This window comes from Pomacea canaliculata, linkage group LG8 (assembly GCF_003073045.1).
Source record: "Pomacea canaliculata isolate SZHN2017 linkage group LG8, ASM307304v1, whole genome shotgun sequence".
Taxonomy (NCBI): domain Eukaryota; kingdom Metazoa; phylum Mollusca; class Gastropoda; order Architaenioglossa; family Ampullariidae; genus Pomacea; species Pomacea canaliculata.
The window spans coordinates 11,498,502-11,512,754 of record NC_037597.1 but is presented as its reverse complement, the minus strand read 5'-3'; the positions used below and the strand labels follow the sequence as shown (position 1 = coordinate 11,512,754).

At 44.9% G+C, this 14,253-nt stretch overlaps 1 protein-coding gene across 6 annotated transcripts in view; it reads right to left on the bottom strand.

Moving 5' to 3' along the window:
* Positions 1-252: 252 nt before the first annotated feature.
* Positions 253-14,253, bottom strand: part of LOC112570893 — a 52,061-nt gene continuing 38,060 nt past the window's right edge. For all 6 annotated transcript variants that reach the window (XM_025249601.1, XM_025249603.1, XM_025249602.1 and 3 more), the window contains 3 exons: positions 13,517-14,128; positions 7,205-7,340; positions 253-4,243 (listed from right to left, as the gene is read on the bottom strand). In XM_025249601.1, the coding sequence (XP_025105386.1) occupies positions 3,470-4,243; positions 7,205-7,340; positions 13,517-14,040 (1,434 nt within the window). In that variant the 5' untranslated portion in view covers positions 14,041-14,128 and the 3' untranslated portion in view covers positions 253-3,469. The remainder of the gene's footprint in view (positions 4,244-7,204; positions 7,341-13,516; positions 14,129-14,253) is intronic.

The following is a 14,253-nucleotide window of genomic DNA, read 5'->3' as shown; positions in this document are numbered from 1 at the left end:
GTATTTTATATTTTCTAAACTTTGCGTGTACTTTGTGTTTGTGTGTGCTTATACGCTACCTGAGCGTGCACATCTACCTGCAGTCACGCAGGTGTGCACATTACATACAATCTCTCGTATTACCAAGCTGAAAAATCAGTTTGCATGAATGCCTACTAGGCGCATTAGATAGATAAATGCAGTCATTATTGCCTTCTTCTAAGGAACGGAAAAGGCTGGGAAAGAAAATTATCTGTTTATGATAGCGAAGGAAAAATAAGGGGGCGCATCTCCGTGTCCTACGCTGGCTTTACACCATGACTCACTCTTTCTCCCATCCCTTGACTTGAGCATCTCAACAGGGTGGGGTGAGAAAACCCCTTTACCAGCCACACATCACACAAACATCTCAAAGTTTGTAACGAAGGAATGCAGGCTACCACTGTACCTCATCAACCTGTGTGTGCGAACCACTACAAACACCATCGAGCAATTCAGCTATATTGTTTACAGACTCGGTTCTTTGCTTACTCGTGTACTTACTGTTAGGCTTTATCCCGTCGGTACTTACCGATGAAACCTCGAACTGGACAAAGCGCTGATTCGGAATGCATTATCAAATAACTTTATAAGACTTCGATTTTGCGAGTCTAATTAGCCATATATCATAGTAAATTTTAAAATGTGAATCAATATTGGTAGTAAGCTCACTGACCAAAATTTAAAATAATTTCAGCTCTTTCTCTTCCCTCACATGTTCGTTAGTTTCGGACACTCAGCCACCACATGGCTCAGTGACAAAGCAGTGGAACTGACTGTACTAACGGTAGTCTGGAGCCGTTTCGTCCACCCGATGAATTGTTACCAGACTCCAAGTCTCGCTACCCGCTGTTCTCTGGTCTCCCCTAACTGTCAAGTGATCACAGTTAGGGGCATTTCAAACTCCACTCAAGGCCTGGCGGTCAGTTCTCCCTGCTGAGTTGAAAAGAGTTGGAATGCTCTGATCTCTTTATCTGCTGTGTCCTATTGAAAGCCGTTGCTACTATGACCGCTTGACTCACCACTGGAAACCGTTACTTTATCTACAGGACAAGAAGGGCACGGTTACGGGTCATCAACTTCCATAATCCATGATAAAAGACATCTCCTGACATGGGGAGGGGTCGGGACTGGTGTTGAACCCAAGACAACCAACCTTCACTGTATTCTGAAGTAGGGACAGCAACAAGCAAACTCTGTTTGATTCGCAACTGCACTTACAACAATTACAAGTGGGCTTAGAGACCTATTACTAGTGACTGTGTAGCGTGTGAAGGTACACACCTGTACCAAGTAGCACCTGGCTGCAAAGTAGACGACTTCAGATACAACTGGAAGCCGAGGGCCGTAAATAAGCCAGGAGGGCCCAGCAAGAGAAACTTGCACCTCCGTTAGTCGACGAAGAACTGCGCAGCCATCTTGAGAACGGGAGGATTGGTGGCAGTAGAGTGAGCTATGAAACAGTCTCTCTCTCTCTGGGCAACAAAGCAGAGGATTTATTGGGTGTGGCGGTCACTGTGTAGCCGGTACAATCACTGCTGGGAGAGGTCTGAAAACTGTTTTATCGTCTTGGATTTAACTGCCTCTCTTGCCTGGCTGCCTCCATACTAGCTCAGTGTGTAGACAACAACAAAACAGTTTATGGTCTTGGTTATTTTCTGTCGAAGAAGTGTTAACATTACCTCCGTCCCGCCAGCCCATGAATTGCAAAAGTTCAAAGCCCTTCTGTGGAGCAGTACAGAACGAGTTTTAACATCATTTTTAGGTGTATGAGTTCATTATAAGATGAAAGTATTTTAGAATATTAGCAAGTAACTCAATTATTTGAACAGCCTAATTCTTAATTGTGTTTAGGGAAGAGATCAAACGTCAGTTGTTGGGACGTCACTAACGGATGAACTGCCAGGGTCATCAGCTGCTCAGTTATGTTTTAAGGCAGCAGGTTAAAAGCATTTAATACAGCTTTTCAAAATATATTTTGGACACCAGTAGAACGATCATTAAAAAGGACCATTTTCAAGCAAACTTAGAATGGAACCAAAGCTAGAAGGACGCGCTCTTAGAAGCATGGATGGAGAGACATGTACTTAGAAAGTTGTGCCCGACTGTTAGAGCCACTCAAGCAAAGGACAGAAGTACAGAGAAATGTTGCTGTGCACCCGTCTGCATGCATGACTGAAAAAGACTACAGAGTTGTCCACGATGCGACTATGGAGCCAATGAAGCGAGAACGCGCGTAGGTAACGTGCACGACATCACCTCCGGCCCTAGGTTGGCTTTGAACTTTTGTTAAATCTCTGGCAGTATTGTTGTTACTAGCTGTGTGGCAGTATTGTTATTACTAGCTGTCTGGCAGTATTCCTATTACTATAGCTGGATAGCCACCATCTGTCTCATAGCTACTGCTTTGTCGATGTATGAGCGTGACCACCATTAAGATTCAATTCCCTTAGGGCAACCCTATCCCATCAGCTATTGCATTTGTTAATTAGCAGTGTGGCAGCCGTTTGTAACAGTCATCATGTTAGCAGTCCGGCTTTGTTTCATGTTCCCGACTATCTTCGTTATTAATGCGCCCCGTTAGCAACATTTTATACCTGTTAATACAACACTATCCGTCAGCTTAGTAACACACTACTGCCTTTTTCCCAGCAACTTTTCAATGCTTCGTGTCATCAGGTTCTTGAAGTTATCCTAAAAGTTCATTTCACTTGCATACATCTGTCATATACCAGTGCATGGAAGCAGTTAATTTCTCCATTATTTATTTGCTGTCTTCGAGAAGTCTTTCGAAAGCGACATTGTTTGATACATAACAACACAGGTAAACAATGCCCCTGTTTCAAAAAAAAAAAAAGTCATGCTCTTTGCAAAAAGATTAGATGTAGTGGCAAGATTTGAGACAAGACGGCGATTTAATACTCTTATAAAAAATTCTGCAAGGAAATCACATAGAACTAAATGTAACAAAAGCTGGAAACAAGAAGTTGCATAAGCATATAATTACGCGCGTAGTTTGGCAGTGTGCTCGATTTTGTGGAGTTATCACCTGTTCCAACCAAAATAAACATTCATGCTCAAGACCTCAAACAGATGAAGATATAAGATATGTAGGAATGCTGATACAATAACGAAGATATGACAGATGTGGGAATGTGAGACATGTTGGAATATGAGATGTGGGAATGCTGACAGTGTCGTTTATTTCCCACGATCTCGTGTCATCGTTAAGGTCCTCTAGGCACTGAACATGGGATCGCTGCTGGCTTCAGCAAACCAACGGAACGCCCATTAACTTTCAAAAAAAAAAAAAAAAGGAAAAAAAAGCGTTGAAGTTCTCATTTCGTTGCTCGCAGTTTCCACTTTCACCAAGTGTTTAGCTTCACATTCACTTTGTACGACAGCTCTTTGCTCAGAGGAACCCACACGGCGTTCACTCAGAGCCCAGAGCTCACACAGTAGACGTGTCTTTGTCAAAATAATCCAGAAAATAGCCCGGATGTAGAGCTAGAGCGTTGGCGCGATTGGAGCGCCCCCTGGACAGGTCCGATTCGTGTGGGAAATCGTCATCAGTGTCGTCACATTCAGAACCGTCCACCAGACCCCCGTTGAACGAACTACGGGGACCGCGTTTAGGATTCGAACTTGTGCCGCACGCGTGCAGGGACCGCGGGAGGAGGGCATGGCGACGGTCCACCTCGTTGCTGCTGGCGTCCGTCGTCGTATCCTCCTCATCATCCTTCTTCCTCTCACTTGCGCCCATCCGGTCATCTGCTTTTCGGACTTCCCCTTTGAGTGCCCGTTGCTGCGGTGTGATGTGGTCATGGTCACTATGGTAACCTTCCGACAAACCCGGGGTCAGTCCGCCGCCAATTCCACCAACACAAGCGACCGCAACAATTCCGTCGTCGCACGTGCAATACTCCGCGGACACCCCTCTGCCCCTCGTGTTGAAGCCTCGCCACCGCACGGACTCCGTGTCGGAGATGTAGTCATACACGTGCGACGTGTCGCTATCGGCTTGACCGGGTGAACAGCTCGGGTGCATGACACGGTAGGCCACCCGACTGTTCATGGGACACAGGTGCAGATGGAAGCGCCGCTCGCTGGGGGCGCTGTCGCTGTCACTGGGGTTGTAGACGTATGCTTGCAGCTGACGTGGCAGGACCGCGGGTGGCATGCCCCAACTACCAGCCGCACCCTCCGGACATGGTGGTAAGGGCCGCTGCAACACCAGACACAGGATTTAACATTAGTGGTCCAAATTTGTAGTGGATGGGATTAGTGAAATCCCGACATGTAAACAAAAAATAAAGCAAGGAAAAAAGTGAAAGCAAAAGCAAAGGAAAACAAAAACAACATGGACATGAGACTTAACCCCACATCTCCTTACATACTCTATATACACAATGGACACACATGAACCCCTCTGCATACACTCGTCGCATAACTTTTCTACTTCTTTCCGCTTATCCGTTGTGGTCTTTCCGAGACTTCCATCACTGAAGCATCTAGCGAGGACACAACTGACGAAACGGTTGTTAGAACAGACACTAGGGCCGCCAGGGAAGACGGTTTGCAAGTCGGTGGATGAACAGTGGGCGGAAGGGTTCAGCGTGTGGACGATTAATTCCTAAAACCCTTTTCTGCCCTTTCCCCTACCACCCCATCCCCCTACCCTCATCCCCCGCCGGTTTTTACTTCACCGCCTCCTCCAGTGAATTTGTCTGTTTGAGAAAAGAATCTGACGGAGTTCTTCTGCAAAGGATCAGATAGACTGATACCCAGAAGGCAGAAGCGGCCATTGCATTTGCTGGTCTTCCCTTCAACAGCCTGCTGCAGGAGGTGCGGGAATTGTTTGCTCGTCATACATGAGTCACCGCTCCGGTCGGCGGTCTCGGAGAACGTATTAACACCAGTCTCAGCTAGCCGTCAGGCAGACGACTCCCTCTACTTCCTTCAGCGTTTGATGGCTGGTCGAGAGGCTGGATAAGTGGGGTTGCTAAACGACGTTAGAACCGTACAAGGTGAGGACAGAAATTGTGACATCGACTAGTCGCTCGGCAAATTCTTTTTCCTGTCCCTGGGCTTTCTCACGAAGTCAAAGAACGGCAGGGCAGATGAATGCGCCCTCGGAGGGAGCAAGGACGGGTGGTGGACAGTGTATACTCTTCGTGCGGGGACCAGCAGCAGTTAGGTTTAGAGGACTAACTCATGACGACAGAAAATGTGCCAAAGGGAAGTAACCCCCAGTAGCTGAGCAGATAATGAGATAGTCTTCATTGTCTGCATACCTTATATTCCTCCGTCAGTGAGGAATGAGCAATCACATTCTCGTTTACAAGACCGCAAGCGGTTTAGGAACAAAATAGAAAACAGAAAAAAATAACAGCTAATATCGAATCACAAAAATCATTACCCCATGATCGGCGGTACGGAGTACAATGACTTGCCATGTCCTGAACATCCAAAACTATTATATACTATTATTTTTTTTATTGGATATGAAGAAAAAGGAATCTGGGTTGTTCTCCAGTACGAGGCAGATAATATGGTGCAGTCTACCCTATAACCTATGAACTAACCCTATGCTATGTTTCAATGTTCGAACGGTTTCCGATCAGCTGGTTGAAGATGACATGTTAATGGACTTGTGGCAGTTTTCCAGTCACATCGTTAACCCCACTGATGATGACTTTATGGGACTGTTCTTCTCATTCACCCGCTCTCTCTCTCACACACACACACAAAGACACACTCACGGAGAAATAAAGAGAATAAGATTGCTAGTTGGTGTACAGGCGGAACAGACTCCATCAGGCTGAGTTCAGGCCCATTTTAAGAGGCAGCAAGAAGCAGGACCTGAATATCGCCGTGGGGTGCCATTGCGGGAGAGGACAGCAGTTTGACAGAGATCCAAATTACGAACATTCGATCGTTTACTTTTTATTTCCGTTTTACAAGTATCAGGCTTGGCGGGCGGTCAGGCGGCAAGAAAGACAGCGGGGCCAGACAAAAATTATGAGCAATGCATTTTCATTGCTGTCGATGACCCTGCTGGTGGATCCTGTCGCATGAACATAATCTGCCTGCCAGTCTTCTTTCTTTCTTCCTCTTCTCCAACAGTCGTCTTGTAACGCCCCAAATAGTTCTGACCAACTGCTTGTCATCAAACTAATGACAATGTTTGCTTCCTACTGAGGAGCTCCATAGTCAGGAAAGAACTCCATCTTTGGGACTTCCAGATTTGTAATAGTAGCAGTAGATACATTTTCAATATTAGTGCTGGTGATGTAAACACATGCCATGGGATCACTCGTGTGAGAATGCCATCACGACTCAAGTTATTATCATCTGACTATGAATGTCCCATTACCTAATCTTCTTCGTTTAATCCCTTGATCTTGGCGTAGCCACCCTCCTAAACAAAACAAAAATCCAAACAAGTATAAAGTTGATTGAAGCTGACATCGGTAAACATATTCAAGACTAAGACAGATGGTCGACTGGTGTTTGATGAGTTCAAACATGGAGAGCACCTCTCCCATCCTCTGTGCTGACAATGTCGCCCTGCTGCTGTCACTGGTCTGTACCTACGACACAGTGTCATCACCTGCCGTTGGTTCACCCAAGGCACAACCTCAAAGGACCCTTGATTTACTTGTGGAGCAATTAATTAGTGGGTGTGGCGACTCCGCTGTTTAGCTTAACACACCGGTGCCCCGAAGCCACTAATTAATTAACCGCAACACCAGGTCAGGCACACCGGCAGTCACGGGGCACTTATTCTAAGGTCAATAAGTGCAGTGGAAGGCAGCCACAGACCGACAGGATATACTGAAGATATACTGTAGATAATGACACGGCTTTACAAATACGGACATGGATGCGCTGAAAATAAACTGCAGGTAATTAATGACACGGTGGTAAGACAGAGACAGACCCTGGGGTTGTAATAATTGACACACAGGTACAGACATACAGACAGGTGGACAAACGTGTCGTGTGTAGCCAGTTCTGTTTCGCATTTTGTTGTATTTTTTTCAACCTCCACGACAGGTTGAACTGTGGTGTGTTGCCCATGTCACAACATTCAGACAAAAGAAAGTCGTACATGCACCTGCAAAATTCAATCACCCGTTTCCCACACAATCATATCCACCCATTCAGGTCCCACCCTCCTTACCTCATTTTCCCTGCTGACGACAGAGGCCGAGGCGTAGTGAATGCCAGCGTAGTACGTCCGACCCTCACCAGCGCCGACCCCACCACCCGCGTGCGGCTGTCCGTTGGCCCTTTGATCTTTCCTCTTGGACCGCTGCCTGCAAATTAGGGGCCAGTCCGTGGAATGAATCAGCACTTTTTATAGGGCCAGACCACTCGCTCACATCTCACCTACTCAAACAGAACTCATCGGGAGTGTCCGAGGGGCGGGCCTCCAGGGCACAAGGGTCTAGACACTTTGTTGTCAGCTCGACTGGCCGTCGGGCAGCACTGATCATCACGGCGTAGGAAACTATTCAAGTTAAATCGAGGCCCAGACAGGTCACACCTCCTCCCTTTCTCGTGACTGGGCATGTAAACCGAGAAAATAAGTCATTTTCTTGAGCCCCTAGTTTAGCTGTCGCCACCCCCAACCCTTTGTCATCCTGTCAGCAGCTCACCTGTGCAAATTACTTTCCTTCTCAGGAATGTGGCAGGGGGGAGGGAGTGGAAGGATTGGGGTGGGTGAGGTGGGATTTAGATAAAGACTTAGATACTGGCTATAATATAGTGACCACAATGACATGGCTCTCATACCACAAAGATAAATATCAATAGAATTATTAAGTATATTTTGAGTTGTCAGCATCACTAACAAACGTGTTTACAAACAGGTGATATCGTGAACAGAGACACGAAGGCATTTTAGTGTCATGATGAGGTGTATGCTCATACCATCAAGTAATCTGATATTGCTCTAAGTATTATGGTTTTATGTTGTTGCTCTACGGGATTGCCGAAGAAGTGAGTTTGGATTAATTATCTGTTCTGTACGTTTCTTGTATAATTTTTGCTCTTTCCAACACTGTGTCCGGCTTTATGAAAAAAAGGAATATTTTTATTGCAACATGCATACGTTTAATGGACAAATGATAATATTATTATTACAATTTTTATGAATGTCGATTAAGCGATTGTGGTATTATCGTCATTATAATTTTTAGTTGAGAGTTCAGCTGGAATATCTTTTTGCCTCTGAAATTGGATTCATTGCGCATATGCTTGCTCTCTCTTCTTTATAATTTCTCTTTCTATCTCTCTCAACACACACACTACTTTATGATAGGAAAGTCTTCTGAGTCCTCTTAAATCAGAAATAATTACCCTTATTCATGTGATGAAGAGTACAAATATCTTTGTAATGTCTTTCACTTCAGATGTGATTTTACTGATACCACCGTCACCTAGTGTGCCTGTGGGTGTGTTAAAAACACTGATTTGATAGAAAGTGAAAAGAAACATTTTTACACAGACATGAAAAGCCATCCCACTTCTTTCTTCAATCTCTCTATCATCGTTTCTCTCGAGAGAAAGTGGTGCTTAAACATGCGGGCGCATGCGCAACACTTTCCACAAACCTGAGATTGATTGTAGATGTCAAAGTATATTTCACTAGTGAGGCTAGTCCGTCTCACTGAGTGTCAAACGCCTACATCCCTGTCCCTCCCATTAATAAAGGACAAGAAAATGCCCTCGACATTCAATCACATTTGACTTTCACAAGTCCTCCTCAACATCTTCCTCATCCTATTAGTTTCTAAATTCACATCGTTGATGTGGCAGAGGAAAAAGCCCCTTGTTTGTCCCACGAAGTTTTATGCATAACCTCTATTTATGTCCATATTTGTCTCGCTGTTATATATATATACAGCTGCCATGCTTCGTCGACATTTTCCAGTTGTATTTTTATTGAACGACTGGGGTTATGTTCCCACGACTGGCCGCGAACATTAAAGAGTTATTGTTTCTGTATTTGGGGAACAAAAAGCAGTCAGTGCAAAGTTGTGGGCCCTAAAGGTGCACTAGCACGACACTTCGCGACTTCAGTGACCACAGGGTGCAGCGACTGAGAAACGCTAGTGACAGTCACACTGAGGGTCGAAAAATGTTCACTCGGATGTCATCTCCGGCACAGGTCACTTCTCTGCCAGTGTGCCACATTACACCAGCAATTAGTGTGATTAGCAGATTTTTGTATTCTGATCACTTTAAAGCTCTAATGGCCACTACAAGCCTTACATAATATTCTTTGACCGAGTCGTACTGTCGACAACATCTAGCGACACGAAGGATTTGAGGGTCAAGTATTGTGGCCATCCGTGTCAAAGGTCACCACACACGTGCCTCTGGCTGTCACGTGTCCACTTTCCCCGCTTGAGTGTAGCCCCTGTCGTTGGGGGACATTGAGTCAACCCGTCAACCAAAGCAGCTTATCTGAAGAATGCCAGCTACCGCAAAGAAATGTGGAGGTTTCTCGAGGGACTTTGTAGAGACCGTAGATGGTCATGCTGAACATGCAAACTGCGAAAAGGTTGACCTCTAACCTGTCAGCTTTACAATGTATTGCTTTAGTTGGAGCAGCGCGCATGACCACATGACAATATCGAGAAAAGAAATCATGGGAGGATACTTGGGAAATCCGTGCATTTTAAATCTTTAAAAAGAAAAAAGACAAAAATTCTTTTAGCAGATCCTCAGGTACCCCACTATGTCTGCTGTAATCGCGTGACAGTACAATTAATTTTTTTGTGTAGAAGACTCATCATTTTATGATGCTGTACATGTTATATTAGAGATAATTTAAAAAGTATGACATCCAGAAATTTTTGTTTAACCTGTAAACACTTTTCATAATAATAATAATATGTTTATTTATATAGCGCTTATCCACGCCACTAAAGGTGGACTCAAAGCGCTTTACTGAAAAAAAAAAAAACAAAAAAAAAACAAAAAAAAAACCAACAAACAAACAAAAACCACAAGTATAATAGTAATGGATGCAGGTCTCATATACAATCACTGAACACCTGCACCTGCAGTGCTGTTGGCGAGTGCTGAGCTAGATGCAGTGTGGTTGTATCTCTGTCTATTCCTGTATATAGGTTCGTAAATTCCAGCAAAGAAAAGTAACTATCTGGACATTTTGTCATTTTTTCTTTACCGAAGGTAATTAATGCCATTGGAGAATGTAATAAAACAGTCAGGAAGTATTAAAAAAACTTTTTATTCGATTTAATTAGTTCGTTATATTCATTCCAAGGGTGGGCTCTTACAAAGTTTTATTATCATTAATCTAGATTTCAGCCAGTAGTGTTTCCAAAGTTTTATTAAAAACCATTAGTCTAGAATTTCAACAGGTGCTCTTATTATACGCACTCGATTATTTTATCACTCAATTTGGTAATTTATGTTTCAAACATCCTACATTAGTCCTCGTATTACTCCAGATATCAAGACTGACCGTTCACTTATAATTGTTTGTTTTTATTTTCGTTGTTGTTCTTTATTTAACTGTTATGAGACATTTTTGGGTACGTCAGGGATAAGCGTGTATTTTATGGTCTGTTCGTACATCGATCCTCCCTTCTAGTGTGAGTGTGGCAGGCCGAGTGGTGGCGCTGCACTATACACACATCATCACAATTACTCTCTACCAGTGAGCACGACTTGTGGAGGAACAGCTCCCCGAGACCGCCTTCGTTACGACGCCTCGCAGCTTCATCCGTTATGCAAATCGCTGTAAAAACCTCGTATTGTTCAATCAACTTCGAATGGCGAAACACGAGAACAGGAACTGGCCTTAATAAACAGGGGAAAGAGAGGCTATGCAACAAAACTCGACCAGCACGTGTTGCATTTAATATTAACCCTCCTTTTTCTCCTTCCCTCCACCATCCCACCCATCCTAGTCTCACCTACACACGCGTCCCGCCACAATTTCACTTTTAATGCAGCAACCACGAGCCACCTCGCTGGGAGGAAAAAAAAATCCTCGTGGGAGGAGAGGGGGAAAAGGGAAGAGAATTAAGGACGATGGAAATAAGATCCAGTCGCCATTTTTTTCGTCTGTCCACGGCGTGACGGTTCCACGCCGAGGTTTGTGAGAGTTCCATGTAGAACGCCCTCTACAGGTTGCGAAAAACAAGATGAAGCCACGGCCAACGACAAAGGGAGGACAATTAAAGGCAATGCCAGCGTCTTTGGGTTAATGTCCCCTGCCTTACAGAGCAAAAAACTGAGACAGGGCGACACGGAACCGCGACATCCATCTGCGCCGCGCTCTTTGCCGCATTCCCGTTGCCGCGCAGTCGCCCTCCGCATCGTGGCACTCTTTACTGCCGCGCACGGAGCGTCCATCAGTTAGCCACGTCTCCGTTTCATGTCCTTCCCGACATGTTTAGCAAACAAAAAGCTGCGATGCATGCCGAGACAATCAAGGGGACAACACGCTGCTGATGACTAATACAGTGTCACGTGACAAGATGTTTCGCTTTGGCCCTTTCAAAGTTCAAATGTCACGGGATTGTGATAGTAGCTCAGCATCCTCGCCAGTAGTGTTTGTAACTAACATAAAGTTATTCCGCACAGGTATTGTGGGACGAGAACAACCAGAGGTGTGACACCTACAAACAAGGACTCGGTGTCTTTATTGTCTCGCCAACTCCCAGCTGTATATAGCCATAGGCGGCGCTGCCGATTCTATCGTTAACATCACATCAATATGCAATGCAAGCCACTTTTTATAGTTTCGTCAATGCAGATCAAAGAGGAAGCACAATACCATCTAGTTCCCTTGTCAAGATGGCATTTAGAATTGGGACACCACGCTACATTAATTATATTCGATAACATGTTGCATAGTCGTGAATTCCAGTGGTGTATGCTGGTCACAAGCTGAGTGGAGTGAGCAGCACTCACTGCCGGATCCCTACCACAAATATAAAGTGCAAGAAATGGCAAGCAGCAGGCACGAGAGATATCGACTGGTGCTGCAGATCACTGATTAAAACCTCGCCATGCTGTGATTAATGATGGATTTGTGTGCTCCCTCGTGTCTCCGGACAGTCGTTGAAGATGATCTGAGTAAACAACCTCAGAGAAAACGGGAGATAATTTCTTGTCTTTCAAAACTTTTCAGCTCCCTGTCTGCCTTCTCTGTGCATGTCTCTTTGTTCTCTCTCTCTCACATTCGTTTTGTTTGGGTTCTTTTTTTTTTGTTTTTTTTTTTTTTTTTTTGTAACGAAGGAAGGGGTGTGAGTTTATACACGGAAGAAAGACCCATTCAAAGGTTAGGCCGCCGCCTCAGTGGCAAATGAATCATTGAGTCTTGAAAACCTTGATTATTCTCTAGCTTTCACGCCTGACAGCCTTTTACTTCCGTTGCCTCTGGTCTTGCTCAGTCGGAGAAACCAGTTTTCACCCCATGTAGAGAATAACTTTATCGAATTCTAGTGGGACAAGTTTTCTTTGCTTTGGTGGAGAGACAAAAGATGACTTTGGTCTTGTAACAAATTGGATTTAAAAAAAACCCTGAAGGAATGCAGAATAAAACTCAGTTAAAAGCGATCCTGAGAGAAAGTAGTCCTGGCACAATATACAAAAGAGTGGCGAGAAATCGAAGCCGTGAAGTTCTCAGTCCCTTTCCCTTGGAAAGCAAAAGTTAGCCAGAAGGGAGCAGACCCTAAAGTGAAAATAAGCATGGACAGACAAAGAGAACAGCACGAAAGGGGAAGAGGAAAGAAAGATTGGAGGAAATAAATCGACTGAGGAATAACATACTTCAGTAGCATCTGTAGGAGAGTGGTGATCAGATTCGGTACTAAAAGTGGGATTACGAGGCCAGTCGATGCTTGTCTGCCACACTCGCGGCTTTACAATAACATTTTTTTAAAAAGATCTTCTCACTAGCCTGGCCTGGATCTTCTGATGCACATGAGGGTCAAAGGAGAAGGGTGGAGTGAAAATGTTTTCGTCTGAGCAACAAACCAAGCGAACACCACTGTGTCGCGATCTGAACTGGCAAGTGGACAGACAGACAGACAGACAGACAGACAGACAGACCTGTGATTTTCAAGTCTGCATGCAGGTGATAGGATACAGGAGGGGAAATGGGTGGGAGGAAAGGGCGACAATGTTTATTTTCAAGTGGAGAAAAACAGTAAATGTTCACTGTTGCAAAGCTTCCATGTTAAAATCCCCATTGCAACGGGCAACTCAACAAATGGAATTATTTTTATGAAAGATTTGATTTGTTACATATATATATATAATGTATGGCATTTACAAGAGATGCAGGTGTAAGTAACAAATTGGAAATGAACAATGAGATGAGAAAGAAGGGATAAGAGAAGAGAGGAGAAAGCTGATTCTGTTATTTGAATATTACGAGGACGAGAAAATTTAATAAGGAAAAATAAGATCGTTTATCTGGCTGGAAAGGAAAATTAATTCGTACATGACAAAAATGTTCACCTGTGCAAGGATGAAGCAGGTGACAGCGACGACTCCTACCACGACGAGGACGCTGAGCAGCACGAGGAGCACGTGACAGGCCGTGTCGCACGTCTTCCGCACTCCTCCTTCCGTCGCCTCCTCTCCGAGTCCGTCCCTCCCTTTCGTCGGGTCGCGGCCGACACCGGGGGGTCCGAAGGTGGTGCTGTCCAGGTGGATGTTGCATCGGTCCGCCATGAACATCATGAGGCGCTGGCCCACCGCCTGCCCCACGCACGAGGTCCAGTTCACCTTCAACAGAAGCCCTGTGTTCCAGGGCGGTGGGACAGGGGAAGCCGGACCAGAAGTCTTTGAGAATGGGATCCAGACCTGGCAACGACGACGACGACGCCAGCAGCGTTGGCGACGAAAACGAATCTTGCGCATGTAACCGAAGACGGTGTTGGACTCTCCTGTTGTGGCAGCTGCTGATGGTGGTGTGGTGTAGTCAGTCATTCTTGAGGGCAGAAAGTCAATGAACGATGACATCACAGGGTGTGCGGTATATCTCAGGAGCTACTCCTAGGCCAGCTGTGCCATGTGTCCTGGACGTGTGTTTCAAATCTGTGGCGTTCATCTGAAACATTTACCCCGAAAGTCACATTTTTATTCGCAGATGAACATCGCCATTTTCATCACGTAGTTTCAAGACACAGAGAATTAACTCAAAAGTACAATGCAAAAAGAACTAACAAATTTGAA